At 37.8% G+C, this 16,179-nt stretch overlaps 1 protein-coding gene across 11 annotated transcripts in view; it reads right to left on the bottom strand.

Moving 5' to 3' along the window:
* Positions 1 to 16,179, bottom strand: part of ADAM22 (ADAM metallopeptidase domain 22) — a 215,519-nt gene that overhangs the window by 38,910 nt on the left and 160,430 nt on the right. For 10 of the 11 annotated variants that reach the window (XM_034667300.1, XM_034667303.1, XM_034667317.1 and 7 more), the window contains exons 16-23: positions 15,084 to 15,155; positions 14,762 to 14,854; positions 11,143 to 11,223; positions 8,307 to 8,357; positions 8,019 to 8,082; positions 6,313 to 6,418; positions 3,386 to 3,505; positions 109 to 277 (exon numbers count right to left, since the gene is read on the bottom strand). In XM_034667300.1, the coding sequence (XP_034523191.1) occupies positions 109 to 277; positions 3,386 to 3,505; positions 6,313 to 6,418; positions 8,019 to 8,082; positions 8,307 to 8,357; positions 11,143 to 11,223; positions 14,762 to 14,854; positions 15,084 to 15,155 (756 nt within the window). The remainder of the gene's footprint in view (positions 1 to 108; positions 278 to 3,385; positions 3,506 to 6,312; positions 6,419 to 8,018; positions 8,083 to 8,306; positions 8,358 to 11,142; positions 11,224 to 14,761; positions 14,855 to 15,083; positions 15,156 to 16,179) is intronic. The other variant, XM_034667309.1, reaches the window with a different exon arrangement.

Raw genomic sequence — 16,179 nt, 5'->3', positions numbered from 1 at the left:
AGAAACAAGGATGAGCACATTTTCCATTTTTACAAAATAAGCAGGCTAGGGTCATATTTATTTCTATGAACAGAGGAGAGTCCCTATGGCAAGGTACTGAATACTTACTCCATTTCCTGAACAAACAGTGCCTTCTTTACTGCTTAAGCAAGTACTAAAGTTGAAGGAAGCCACAGGAAGACACCTGTGCTCTAAGCACATCATTTGGGGACCACAAGGTGTCCCATCTTCCACATAGCCAAGATCTACATCTTCTTCAAGCTTCACATGCCCACCACTAAAAACAGAGAGCAAAAAACAAACAGGATTCCATTAATTCACATTCATTTGGAGAATCTGTTTAAAAACTAAAAAATGGGAGTGATTGGGTGGTTCAGTTGGTTAAGCATCCGACTCTTGATTTCAGCTCAGGTCATGATCTCAAGGTCGTGAAATTGGGCCCTCCATCAGGCTCTGGGCTAAGTATGGAGCCTGCTTGGGATTCTCTCTCTCCCTCTCCCTCCATTCCTCCCCCCTGCTCGAAAGTGCATGCTCCTCGCTCTCTCGCTCTAAAAACAAGAAACTAAACTAAAAAGTGGGCAATACTACTTTCTCTATTTTTCTATTTATTATCTAATAAAAACCAATAGCATAACCATTTTCAACCTCTAAGTGGAGAAAACAATTGAATCTTTTGATCTAATTCTTTTCAGAAATATTGATATATTTTAGGATTTAAACACAATTATTATAACAAGGGCCTGAATTGAAATAGCTTTATCATTATGCCTTGGCTATGATGTACAAGTCATACTTGTACATGGCTCATGTACAAGTGAGCCATTATTACCAGTATTTGATTTGATAAGTAAGTAAGTTTCAAGATTTCAAACATGTTTCAAATAAGGATGAGAACTGGTTTGGGTTTACATTTTCCAAGATTGCTAACTTAAAAATTATATTTGAGAATGGCTAAACTATTATAACTTCACTATTCAATATAGCAAGCCTGTTATATAGAATAAAAAAAACAGAATAGGGTTAAAAAGTAAATTCATAATTAATTTATTCATATGGTGCCATGTTAATGCCAGCACATAAATCTCCATTCTTTTTATTTATTTTTATCAAAATTATACATGCATATAGTTTAAAGAGTCAAGATAAATAAGTTTTTTTAAATGCAATTAAGTGGTCCAGTACCCTCTCCTCCACCATATATTCCTCCTTGGAGGAAACCACTTTCTACTTCTAATTGATTCTCTCGTTATTTATGAACAGATCTTTAAATAAGAGTTTGTGTTACTATTTTTTATTTTTCCATTTTGGATACTACCAACTGACTTCCTTTCTATGGAATTTGAAAATTTGTATCTTTATCCTACCCTCCCTTCATAAATTTTGTTTAATCAGCAGTCAAATTAATAATAAAAATGCACACTATGAGAACTAGGTAAATGTTACTCAGGTGAGTGATACAGTATGCCATGATTACACCTCTTCTTTACCTGTACCACTTTTAATTTCCCTCAAATTAGCCAGTCTCTGTTTGCTGTCCTTTTGCCTACTTTTCTAAGAATTTGTCACTAACGCAGAACTAGTCAAACTCTGCTGACCCCCAAGTCCCCAAGATGTGTCTGAGCATCAGTTCATCTTCCTATAGAAATTTCTCCTGGAGTTTCTATCTGGAGTGTGCCCTGCTCTTGTCTGATCCGGCTGTCCACTGTACCTTGTGAAGGACTGTAATATCTGGGATTTTCCCTCACCGTTCATTGGAGGATTGCCCTGACTCTTCACGGTGGGTATCTTGTTTCCTCTATGCCCAACCTTTCCCTTTCTTACCTTATGCTTTCACTTGATTGGAGCACAATTTCTAAAAGCTTCCTGAGAAAGGGTTTGGGGAGTACATTTGCAGGGAAACCTGCATATCTAAAAGTGTGTCCATTTTCTCCCTTCACAATTGATATTTTGCCTGGGTACAGAGCTTAGTTCAGAAATCATGTTCTCCATTGTCTTCTGGCTCCCAGGGCTCTTGCTGATAGATTCTAAGCCTGATCCTTTTATTTCTCCTCTGTGAAAACATTTGAGATTCTTTTCTTTGTCCTAAGCTTCTGAAGTTGCATAACGATATGCTCAGATGTGCTTCTAATTTCACTCATTGCACCTGCGAGCCTGTCAATGTAGGCACTCAAGTCCATCCTTTGTAGACAATCTAAGTCACTCAATGACGATTTCTTCCCTGCTATTTTCCCTGTTCATCATTTCTATACCAACTTGGTGAAGTTTTCTCTACGTTCCACTCCTTTCCTGCTTTTGCCCTACTTTCTGGGAGATAATTTCAACTGCTGGGTTTAATCTCTACCTCCATATTTTTAATTTCCAACAGCATTTGTTTCTATGAATGTTCTTCATTTGTTTAAAAAATTGGCATGCTATTCTTGTTTCATGATAGAAGTATCTTATCTCTCATAAATATCGACAGGTGCTTTTTTTCTGGTTGTCTTTATCTCTTGTGTATGTGTGTTAGAGCATTTCTTCACATGTCTGATAAACTGCTCACATTTGAGAAATCAGATAAACAATAGGAAATTCTAGGGCTTTCTGGCTGAACATCGATGAGGCTGGTCCACTTGCACACACCCTGATATCAATATTGCCGGTTGTCCTTCCGTTTGGAAACCTATTTGATTACGTGTAGAAGGTAAAGCTTAAATCTTCCATGGGAAGGTGAACAATCCCTAGTATAGGTAAGTCAGGAAGTAATCTGTTGGCAGACATTCAACTATCTTCTTTATTTTAGCCCTTCCCTGTCCCTGAATCCTTTACTCTGTCTCCCAGAAGTAGATGATACTGTTAATTTTTGAGCCTTTGGGGAAATGACTTTATATACCAGGTTAGCTCTCCATTTTCCCCATTACTGACTTAGGAATTCAGCTTTCTTAAGTTTGGCAATCATTTGCCATACATCCATTTGTTCTCCACACTCCCAAATTTTGTAGCTATTGTCTCCTCCCCCCTTTCTCTACCATCCTGTGGACACATAAATTCTAAAAAAGATTCAGTTAGTGTCATTTTGTGAGATTTCAGAAGGGAGTAAAAGAAGATGCATGTATTTAATCTACTGACCTTACCCAGGAGTTCTGACTCATTTTCCTTAATAAGAATGAAATGCAAACTAAACCCTACAAGATAGTCCTGACCCATTGAACATAACTCCAGCAACCACAGTCAACTATTTATTATCTTCTTTTCAACCCGTCTGTGTCAGGAATTACTTGGTCACCCCTACGGGCTAGATTCTGTTTCGGCTTGATAACACACATGGGAACTGTAAAAAACAAAGTAACCCCACGTGGCACTCCTCAGAAGATGACCAGTGTTCTCACAGAATGGGGGAGATGATTACCTGCAGTTTAACGTCCTCCCCTGCTGCACAACCAAAGTTGATGTGATTTCACCATCAAGTTCTCCAAGCCTGGGGATATTACCAATATTGGTGCATAAAAGGTAACCACAAAGCACATCCCTGTGTTAAAAGATACCAATTATTTACTTCTTTCCCCAAAGAGAGAACAAACCATGTACAGTTAGAACACTTATCTCATTTAAGCGTTTGTTTTTCATCAACTATATTTTATTTACTCAAATTAATAAGCTAAATAAGACCAAATTAGTTTACCCCCTGCTTTAAAAGGTATCTTCTCTGAAGCATGAGAGACTATGGACTCTGAGAAACAAACTGAGGGCTTCAGAGGGGAGGGAGGTGGGGGAATGGGATAGGCTGGTGATGGGTAGTAAGGAGGGCATGTATTGCATGGGGCACTGGGTGTTATACGCAACTAATGAATCATCGAACTTTACATCAGAAACTAGGGATGTACTGTATGGTGACTAAGACAATATAATAAAAAAACATTAAAATTAAAAAAATAAAAAATACATAACAAAAGTATCTTCTCTGAAACTGTTATCTGTGGACCAAAAATCCCAAATTGTTTTCTAGTTTTTTTTTTTTTTACTGCCTATTAGTTCAAGTATTTCTCTTAAGGAAATTATCCACCAAAAAGACTTCTTTTAGATCAGAATGTCCTTCCCTAGAACACACCACTGGATATGCTAAAATATTTTTTAAAAATATTTGACAAGTTTGGGGCGCCTGGGTGGCACAGCGGTTAAGCGTCTGCCTTCGGCTCAGGGCGTGATCCCGGCGTTGTGGGATCGAGCCCCACATCAGGCTCTTCTGCTATGAGCCTGCTTCTTCCTCTCCCACTCCCCCTGCTTGTGTTCCCTCTCTCGCTGGCTGTCTCTATCTCTGTCAAATAAATAAAATCTTTAAAAAAAAAAATATATATATATATATTTGACAAGTGAATAAATGACCTTTGGATGAGTACTCTTTCGGAAGACAGCTTTTTCTTCAACCTGTTGCCCCAGAATTAAAGAATGTTATATATATAGTAGATTCTCAGCCACATAGATTCATGATCCCTTTTTCAATATATTTCACTATCCCCCCAACTACTGCATATAATTCTAAATCAACATATAAAATAGTTCCAGTGGTATTAAATACTTCCTGATATATTGTCTATATCTAGCACATTTTAATTACTAATATACATAACAATAAACACATACACTAATAAATATCTTGTCAAGAATGATTAGTAAGCTAGCAAGATTATATGTGAAAATATCAAGTTTCATCAGATAGAGAAAAGAGAAAAATTAGAACATCTATCACCAACCATAGAAAAATATACTAATTCATCCTTAAAAAATAATTTTTAAAGGTTATACCATTTTATTGTATCTATCACAAACAAAAATGCTTTCTTAACACAGAAGAGATACTCAACATTTTTATAGGTGTCATTTATGTGCATGGAGCTTACTAACTACTTTAAGATATATAAAGAAAAAAGACACGGTCAAGAAAATAGACTCAGATGAGAAGAGAAATCGCACACCTAAACAACCATAAAACATGAGGGGGGGGACAAGGGCCACAATAATAGTACAAAAGGCTGTGGGAATTCAGAGAAGAGGGTAATGATTGATTAGATTCTAGAGTAAATCCAGAAACAATTTATACAGAGTTGTCCAAATGGGACTGTGCCTGGTAACGGAGTGAGGATAAAGGGTGCTTTTGGAGGAAGGAGCAGCATAAGCAGAGGTATGGAGATGGGAGAATACAATGCATGAGTTAGGAATGACAAGGTTTGCTAGAATTTGGAAGAGGAGAAAAAACCAAAAGAATGAAGGTTGAGGGCAAACTGAGGAGGATGTGAAGGGTCAAGCTAACGTTCCATTTCATTCATCAAACAAGACAGTAGGACATGCCATAAAGTGGTTAAAGGAGAGTTCTGAAATCAGACTGCCACATTCTGATTCTGCTTCTACTGCATCCTAGCTACAGCACCTTGGTCAAATGAATTAACTGTGCCTCAGTTTTTCCTCCATAAAATGAGGAGAACTGCCACAAAGACTAAATAACATAGCGTATGCAAACTGCAAGATAGTGTGCGCTCAGTAAATGTTGGGCATTATTCTTACTATTCATTAGCTCCATGGGACCAGTGAAATTTGAACAAAGAACTGACAGAAAGATTCAGATGTATATTCTGATGGAAGCATGCGAGAGACTCCTGGCTTAAGACAATCTTAAGAGGCCTTTGTAACAGCTGAAGAATTAATACAGGTCTTAATTGAGGCAATGCAATAGGAAAGGAAATGAAGAGATCAACTAAGACAAATGGCCATGATTTGGTGTCTGGACAATGTATCAGAGGGACAGTGGAGTCAAGGACCATTGCGAGGCTTCTAAGCTGAAGGACCTTCTAAGCTGAGGTATTAGGACCTTTGACAGAAACGGTGCTTTAGTAAAGTCAGAGCCAGTTAATAGAGTATATATGCTGGTGGCTTTAATTTTTGTTGCTTTTGAGATGCTAGCAGGTGCCTTCTAGGTGAGAAAGTCTTGAGGCAGCTGCAAGGGTGACCTGGGCCTTGGGGCAGAGGTCAGCATATGTGTTAAGATTCAGGAGCCTTCTCCCCCGCTATGAGCCTGCTTCTTCCTCTCCCACTCCCCCTGCTTGTGTTCCCTCTCTCGCTGGCTGTCTCTATCTCTGTCGAATAAATAAATAAAATCTTTAAAAAAAAAAAAAAAGATTCAGGAGCCTTCTGCAAGGTGGAGCTGGAATGCTGGGAAAAGATGAGGGGAGCAGGCAGCAGGAGCCTCTGTGGGATGCAGAGAACAGGAACGTCCTGGTGGCTCCGAAAGTAACACTTGCAATTAACCAAGGGATAAACTCTGCACAAACTTCTCCATCTCACCGTTTGTTGCACTGTATCCACGTGTCTTTGTCTTTCCCACAGTTACCCTTCTCGGTCCCTTCGATATTCAGTTTCTCATAGCAATATTTGTCCGATGCCATCACCTCTGAAGCAGAAAAGAGTTTTCTATCAGTGAGGGATTTAACACATGAGCTGCTCAAAATGTTTGCAGTAAGGGAAAGTAGCTATTTAAGGACTCTTCACGACAATGGGGCCAATTCCAAAAACTGTACCCATGGTTCTCAAGGGTTGTCCTTTACCACAGACATCCATGACTCAGCTACATTCTTCATGACTGCTCACTGGAAATTTGGAAAACAAATCTATGTAGATCTTTGATGGGATTGAGGCTATAGGTTCCAAGAACAACACTCCTCAGAATGTGGCCAGTAATTAGGGGAAGATACTACCAAATCGTTCCTAGAATAAATGCTGTATGCTTTAATCTCAGTGCTAAATGTGAAGTACAAATTTCTCACTTGGCAACTTTTATTAATCATAATGACAAGTTTATTAAAATAACTATGCAATATAATTAAAGATTCAAGAAACAGCGGTATAATTTCTACCTTGTTTACTAATTCTTAACAACTATTAAAATTTAATTTTAGACAAGCTTGAATTCATGCTAAATCTAAGAAAATCAAAAAACATTTTAAGCTACATCAGCATCTCTGTGAGGACTTTGTTTGGGCTAAAGCCAAGGCTGGTTGATGCAATTGTCCAGGAGTTAGATCAAAATGGCTTCTGCAAACTAATCAAAAGATAACCGTTTGTGTATGTTTTAAAAAAAATAATCATGTCAAAAAAATCTGTTTTTTTTTTCCTACTTCTATGCTGTAAGCAACAGCTTTTTTTCTCAAGTGGGGGAAACAAAAACTGTATCTCTTTGTTCCGAGTACAGACCTGCATTTCTGCATTTTCCTCCATTCTCCAGTTACTCAGAAGAGGGAATCCACCTGCCCTCTCAGAAAGAATGTAGCCCCTATTTGTGGCAATTAAAGATTATCTTTCTCTTTATAGCTTACTTCCTAATACAAACTGTCTTCTGAAGGAGTTTAAAGAAAAAAATGGCCTCCAAAAAATATATGGCACAATATTTAAATATACATTTAAACAGAGATATAATTTAAATAATGTTTTAGAGATCAATATTATGTATTTCCCTCCAAAAATCTGACAAACTTTGAAAGCAATAACATTCAAATTTTTTCTGACGTGGACAGCTACCTCTGCAGAAGGTCGCCTGTGATTAGGAAAGCCAACTAGCCTTGAGAGAGATAGCTGAGGAAGATAAAACAACCCTAGCTAAACTGCTACAGCACTAAGCCAAGGGTGCCCTACCCAGGGTCCATGCCCATCCCATATGGTTGTACAGGATTTGCTTAAGGACAATCAGCTGAGGGAAGTGTAACTGGAGCTGAAATCTGGGCTTGCTCTGTTCTCCAGGCTACACACGTTGGAGTGGACTTTATCCGCCTGACAGAAAAGGCACCTTCTTTCTTGTCCAATGGCATGACCAACTAGCCAAGTGTCATCTCAAAGGAGGTGTCTTTCTCTAATGTCCGCAAAAGTGCCCCTATTAAGACCTTCAGTGTCGTTGAGAATCCCCCAGTTATAAAGTGGTTGAAAATTGACTTCCAGCTCACATGTGCTTTGACCTGATATCATACTTCGAAAAGGATCAAGACACACTATTTACTTACTTTGCCCCCAGATGTATTTGCATTGCCTATCCCTGGTTTTACATCTTCCTCCAAAGCAAATCCCCTAAAATGGAAAAGCACACCTATTAACGATGCAATGTCTGCTTATGTTGGATCACTGAAGAAAGAAAATATGACTGGGCAAACTAGTAGATGAGTATTATAAAACCTTTTATCTTCAGAATTGATTACAAAACATTTAAATTGATTTTCCTATGTTGGGAAGATTTCAGTATTTCTTTCATGCTGGTACACATGAAAGATTGAGGTAAAGATGAAGTAACCTACCTGAATACCATCACATGAATATCCATCCATTTTATGAATATTTGGGGCACACTAGGAAATGAAAACAGAACTATGAACCAAGTGCACAGAAAATATCCGGCTGAGCTAATCCCTGTCATGTTTTCTTTTCTTTTCTTTCTTTCTTTTTTTTTCTTTTTTTGAAAATAAAAGTCTGATAACATGGCTAGGTCTCTTAAAACATCTGAAAATAAAAACAAAAAGATCAAGAGGAAGCAAAAGGAAATACAACAATTGGCGCACTTTCCCCTAAAAATATGGATCAACCAGAGGCAAAAACAGTTGACGACACAGTAGCAAATAAAAAGAGCCGACAGCTATGACTCAGTCAACCCTAACATTTCAGATCATCTTGCTTTATACAGATACACTATTGCTCGGAGCAAGAAAAACAAGAGCACAAAACAAAAGCAAGGGGGATGCCAACATAAATGGAGCAATAACTAATTTCCTCTTTTTTAGCATGAGAAGCACCACGGCCCTTACTCTTAAAATGCCTGTTGAATGGAAGTCCACCTTGGGCACGTTAGAAAAAAAACCCATTTTTTATAGCCCCGCTTTTCCCTTGTAGCAATTGCAGAAAATTGCAAAGCATTCTTAATAAATAGCATTTTTAAATTTATTATACATTTTTTCTATCTTTATAATACTTATATACTCACTTAAGAAAAGTTAGGAAATGTGAAAAAAAGTAAAAATAAAAAACCAAAAAAAGAAAGACAAAATCTCTCATTTCCCACCACCCAAAGACAACAATTTTTTATATTCTGGTATATTTTTCTCTACCGTTTTCTACAAAATTTGATTTTTTAAATATGGGTATATGATCAAGTTACAGACAATATTTTATACCCTGCTTCTCCCCTTTACTTTTTCATCACATGAGTTTCCTCAGGGCATAAGCTTTTTTGTAGGTATAATCCTTGACAGCTATAATATACTGCATTAAGCTAACAAACCATATAACCAATGTGCATTCACTTCTAACTATCTCCAGTTTATGCTGTTACAACTAATTCAACAAGAGCACATTTGTACATCATTTTTGGATTCTGGATTCTTTTTTTTAAAACTCCTGCTTATCGTATAATTACATTCCAAAGAAGTCACTCTAATATACTTTCCCTCCAAGAACACATGAGGTATTCATTGTATCCTCCTCATCACTAAATGTTAGCTTCGAAAAACAATGCTAATTAGACAGCAAGAAAATACTTTTACATGAAACATCTTTAATCTCTTAGGATTCCTACCTTTAAAACAAACATTTTTAGTGATTAATGCAGGTATACCACTACTGAATCCCTCTTCTCTAGAGGAAAAATATGTAGGCTGTCTTTGCTTCGCAAAACTCCAGTATACATGAATTTCAGATACCCTGGTTTTGTGAAATGACATCAGTACCCCAACAACACAGTTCCAATTTCAGTTACCACAGCGTATTAACTGTAAGTAACTGCAAAAAAGCACACACTTTGCTACCAGACCTTCAGTCCATGATCACTAGGGATCTAACAGTTGCCCATGATGGTCATTTACCCATCTTGTCACTTCTTGCAAAGTCCACCGGTGACTGGTCACTGCCCGTGTTCATTTAGTTCATGCACAGACAACAAAGGGTGGAGGCGTGTTGCCTCTCTGTGTCTGGGTAATAGCACGTGACATTTTACAAAACTGGATAATTGTAAGAGGGAATTGGCCAGCAAAGATGAAAAAGCAGAAAAGAAATGAAAAATGATGACACTAAAAGTGAAATTCAAATCAAATGTAAATTGAGTCACAGCAAAAAAAAATCACTGACTGGGCATGTTGATACTGCTATGTGGCCAAAAAAAAAAAAAGAAAGAAAGAAAACCAAAAACCGCACATTCACACCTTCACATCTCCTGCATATATTTCATGACATTGAAAGTGCAAAGGATAAAACGTTGAAAGCTGATCCAAACTTAGAAGGGAGTCTGACGATTCAACAAGGCATAGAGAAGATGCTTACTCTGGATCCTAAGGTTTGTGGCCAGAAGGCACACATAGCCCATACTCCTTATGAGGATTTTACAAAGAAATAAAACTTGTAATTCTCAATGCTTCTATTTTTAGTGTGCTAAATAAATATGTTTATTTTTCCATTTCCCTATTTACTTAAAACCAAGAGTAAAAGAGTTTTTAATAGGCTGACAACATTTTTTAAAGATCACAGAACAATTGTAATTTTTTTGCATTGATTATGAAGATGACTTTACACGCATGGTCACTGTTAGGGTCTTGTGCTAACACTGACCCTGCAAGCTGAAATCGTATATACGATGACCACGTGAAATCTGAGAACCCTCACCAAAGTTTATCAGTTTCCCCATCGTCTCCTTTCACAACCACATGACATTAAATTCAAGAGCAGTTATTAATGGGTGAGGCAATGCAGGTGGCCTCAGAAAAACAAGAGCCAAGACAGAAGAACAGACCCCTCCTGAGAACTCAGTGCTCTGGGGGGTCTCTCTACCTTGGTTGGCTCCTATTTCCACCAACTAGAGAGAAAACAGGACAAAAAAAGCCTTTCACTCTCTATTTAAAACAAAACCAAAATAGTTAAAGCACGCATGCAGTTGGAGGTTAGTTCAACATTGAGATAAAACAACGCTGCACATCTGCTCAAGCTTCAATTACCGAAACTGAAATCCCTGAGAAGGAAATAAAGAGAGAATGAGAACAGACGTGAAAAAGACAGGAAATCGTGTCCCTTTACATTTTGGCTGGGGGCCAGTGCACTATAGCCACCCGTGCTCTTTCCCGTTGGGTTTAGGGTAACGAGTCTGTAAATTACCTGGCTTGAATTTCCTGAGCATGTTTCGTGAATATCGCAATCGTTGACTGCTTCTCGGCATACGGTCCCCATGGGCTGAAACTAAAATGAACAAAAATCAATGTGCAAAACTGTCGAAGGAAAAAAAAAAATCTCTTGCGGTATCACCTCAAAAAAAGCAAAATGACTATTTTTGGATAGAAATATCGCAAGCAATTTTAAAATGGAAGGCTCTGAAAACCACATTACTGAATGAAATGTTCATTGAATAGTGTTAAGCGAGATATTTTCGTGTATGAAATAATCTGCATAGTCGTCACACATAAGTCTTAGGATATCTACTAAAATAGGATGGGTTTGGATGATCCATCTTCCCAGAAGGACAAGTCAGTCCAAGTTCTAGTAATTCTTCCTCCCAAAACAGGTTTTGGATTTACACTTCACTCTTCATTCTTACTGGCACCTTCATCGCTCTACTCTCGTTCACAACATTTGCCAAGATTCTGAACGCTATATTCTAGGCTGAATTGCAAAAGTTAGGTTTTCTGGCAAAGCGATTTCCTCCCATGCTGTCCTTTATCTCCTGCCTCATTTTTATATAGATCTATGGCATGGTCTTTTATTCTTGTCTAATGTTTCTATTATTTGTACCTGTGTATAGGAGGAGTTCTTCTCTTTTCTTTTTTCTCTTGCCTATTTTCAACCACCTCAAATATTTCTTGTAAGTATAGGAGTTACAAATAAAATTTTAAGCTCACTGTATTTATAAATTGCAAGGGTATTCGTTACTAAAAAAACAAACAAACAGAGATACACAAAGTCATCATCCTTCCCCTGTCCTCTTCAATCCTATTCCCTTTCCCTCTCCAAAATGCTAATATCAGGAGCTGGATCCTTTCACGCATTTATGTCTGCTCACGCAAACATACGCATTATTCAAGACCGACCCCTTTCCCCCCACCAACTTTCCTCTTCTCTCCCTTGCTCATCACCCTCTAGGCACCTGAGTTTCCTATTGTTCTGAGAACATGAACAGCACACTGCCAACTCCAATCAGGATTTCAACAGATATTTTTTAAGAGATCCGAATAAAATGTGTGTTCCTTCAATCATCAAGTATTTACTAGGCGCTTAAAATATGCCAGGCTCTTTCTGGCCACAGGGCACTCAGTGGAGAACAAAACACAAGAATCCTGCTTGCAAGGAACTCACACTTCAGTGGGGGAAACAGACCATGAAAATAAGGAAATGAGCAAGATAACTTAAATTCATATATTCTGGTTCTCTTCCTTCCAATTTCTTGGAATTGGGGTAAGCCACCATTTTAGAAAGTCTGAGGGAGAAATACAAGCAGATTTAAGATGGAGTTTATATGAGAGTGTAAATGTTCAAGAACTGCCAAGAAACTTCTGAAAGGAAGCATAGTGAAGGACAACTTGCTCTCAGTGCTGGGATAACTTGCTCTCAGTGCTGGGATACAGCAGTAGATAAACGGACCCAAATCCCTGCCCTCTTGGAATTTACACACTAATGAGTGAACAAAAATAATAAACAAACAGTCCATGGGCAACGTTTTACAGCAGGGATTGACAAATTACGGCTGAAAGGGCAAAAAAGTAGCTGTCCATCTGTTTTTATAAATAAAGTTTTATTGGAATACAGACATGATCATTTGTTTCTGTATTTTTGACAGATGCTTTCAAAGGCAGAGTTCACTAACTGAGACAGAGACATTATGACCCACAAAGCCAAACTATTCACTACCTGCCCAAAATGTTTGCCAGCTCTGACTTATAGATACTTTAAGCATAAATGTATATAGAAAAAATAGAGATAAACGGGATTTCTCAGCCTGTTTTTCTATTCCCCCTCCTCCATTCACTATCCTGCCTCTGGTTCCCCCAGGAGTTTAGGATGGGGGTAAGAACTGGGGGTGCAGGAGAGAGAAAGTGGCAAAAAGCTCTCACTTTACTGGTATAGCAGCAGCTTACTTTGTGAGATAGTTGAAATCATGACATTTTCTTGTATATATTGTAATTCTATTATTTTGTATTTGTTCCTTGAAATGTTCATATCACAAAGAGCCTAATTCTACCCGTCAAAATAAAAATGGCATTTTACAAATGGGCAGACTTAAAACGTCGAGTATTAAAAATAAATGGTTGGGGACCATTTTTATGCATGTGGAGAAGCTGACAGACTAAATAGATGATGCAAACCAAATCTTAAAGTGTCTGTTTTGTATTTGATTTAATCGTCGTTTTTTAGAGAGTGCTTTCAGAGATCTCTGCCAGTGCCCTGCTTGTCTTAAAAAGCTGCCAGAGACATCATGGAAAAGAAGAAACAACAGAAATTGCTGCTGGCAGATCTGGGACATAACTTCACATCTATTCCTTAATAGCTGAACGAGTATATGCAGGTTATATCACTTCCTTGAGACCAGGATTGCTCCGCTGGAAAAATAAGGATAATAAGCCTATCCCAAAAGTGTGGTTGTGAGCATTACCTACGACAGTCGTCTCAACCAGCAATGATTTTGCTCCTGAGGGGACGTTTGGCAATGTCTGGAAATATTTTTGGTTGTCATGACTGGGAGAGGTGGTGTTTGTATCTAGTGGATAGAAGTCAGGGATTTGCTAAATAACTTACAATACACAAGACACACCCTCAAAATGAAACAATCATCCAGCCAAAAGCGTCAACAGTGCCAGGACTGAGAAACCCAGATACATGATGATATAAATTAAAAGTGCTTAGCACAATCTCTGGCACACAGTAGATACTTAGATACATAGTCAATCAGCAAATAATCGATAAGAGAGTGTTGTGCATATTTATTTATCCATCTAACAAATATTTACTAAGAATCTGTACCAATTACTGGTAAGTCCCAGGCACTGACTCCACAAAATGTACACACTGAGATGGATACTAAATTTCATAGCAGCTAATGTAGAATATTGTACCAGATTTTACGTGAGAAGAGAAAAAAGAAATAGATTTCTTTAAAAAAGGTAAGCCTCAAATAACTTTTAGTTATGATGTTAAGGCTTAACTATCTGGGGACAGGTATGGGATGCTATTGGGAGGATGAAAACAATGTGCTTAAAGATGCATTCTAAAACCTCATACATGGTAATACACGTAAGATGTTATCATGTCTAAAAGTATAGCTTCTCCACCTTCAACAGCTAATGCAAGAAATACACCAAGCAGAACAAAAAGAAAAGAAAAATCCGTTGAATATCTACTGGGCTTTACAAAGAAAGGAAAAACCTCCCTTGAAGGTTAGGAACACCTGGCTTCAGTTAATGTGCACGCTCCCCAGGTAAGCAGTAATGAGAAGGCGAACTGAGGAAATTAACCAGGTTCAGGACCCAGGTCTCTGACTGACTTGGTACAAGACCCTGGGCAACTTATTTACCCACTGCCTGCCGTAGTGTTCTCAACTGTTAGATAGGAATAAAAACAGTAACAAGACTTCACAACATTTTGTGAGGATCCTGTAAAGCACCTGGCAACTTAGTCACTTAACGTATGTTAGGCACTACTATTGTTATTACATATTTGCCTAGCCTTAACGATTTAATCAAATATGTCCTCTTCTCTGTCAATTAGTCATTACTCAACATTTATTTACCTTGCACTTCTTACAACAAAGACCATCACTGCATTGAGAGTCTTGAGTCAAGGTGCATTTCTTACAACACTCTGCTCCTTCAAGGACACACTCCTAAGGGATACAAATATTTGCAAAACATCAGAAAATGGTGTCATTTTCTAAAAGTACCAGGATATTTTTAAAAAATAAATGTATACCCCCCCAATAATAATCTTTCTTCCATGTATCCTATGAAATTTCCAGACAAAAACCAGCTCTGTATGCTTCAGTGAGGGGATGGGGAATGACCCTAATAACCTCAAAAAAAAAAAACAAAACATTAAAACACCCAGAGACTTACTGCTGGGGTCCCACAGTCACACTCCTCTCCAGTTTCAATGAAGCCATTGCCACATTCAGGAGGATCCAGAAGCTGTAGGATGAAACCAAAAGGATAAAATATGGATAAATCAAGATCAAAGACCATATGAGAGACGATAAGTACCACAACCATACATCTGGTATACCTGTCGGTCATTTCCAAGTATATTTTTATTTCCCTAAACTTGAAAGTGTAACTCTAGAACTTTAGAACTGGGAACTTTAGAATAAAAGTGTCTACTTCTGTTTCCATTTCAGATTTAATTATATTTACATATGTAATATGCACATGGAGTCTGGTAAATGCCACCGAAATAAAAGATGATCTAGCCATTGACTGAACCCAAGCCAGACTGACTCCTGAAATTTCATTTCAAGCAGGAAGCAAGGGATTTGGAGACAGAAAGTGTGGGTTCAAATCTTGGCTCAGTTACTTACCTTGGGCAAATGGCTTGTCATCTCAGAGCACATGTGCTTTAATATTTAAAGCAAGAATAATAATAATAGTAGCTGCCCACCATCCATCACAAACTGTTGTGAGGGTCAAGTTCAGTCATCTGTGAAAGCCGTTTACTAACTATATATCCTTGTGAAACAGCAAATTATTTCATAGACAATTAGGAAAACATCACAAAATTAATAAATCCACCTATCTAACATAAAATATAGCTTCTCCTATTTACATAGCTTTGCAGAGCACAGTAATAATAATTTGCCCCAGAGAGGGAAGCAACTTTTAGCCTGTACAAGAGTACATTTTAAGACTATTTTATTTTTTAACTCTCCATCAATTTCGTTATCTTTTGAGCATAACTTACCTTATGGTGATAGGTAAAATTAGTAAGTAGCTGCTATGTCCCAGTTATATAATATTCATTCACAAGTTCATTAAAGTTTTAATATTATAGAATGGAATAGAACTCACATCTATCAACAGACACATACCCACACACGCACTTTCTTAACTAACAGGGGGCGGGGGCAGAATAAAAAAAGCAACAGCAATAACAACAACAAAATCCCCACCTGATTTCAAATATTCTCTCCTCTCCTAAAAATTATCAACACATCTCCAG

The sequence above is a fragment of the Ailuropoda melanoleuca genome, chromosome 1, assembly GCF_002007445.2.
Source record: "Ailuropoda melanoleuca isolate Jingjing chromosome 1, ASM200744v2, whole genome shotgun sequence".
NCBI classification, from domain to species: domain Eukaryota; kingdom Metazoa; phylum Chordata; class Mammalia; order Carnivora; family Ursidae; genus Ailuropoda; species Ailuropoda melanoleuca.
Note: the sequence above shows the minus strand (reverse complement) of the source record. Positions and strands in the feature narration are given on the sequence as shown.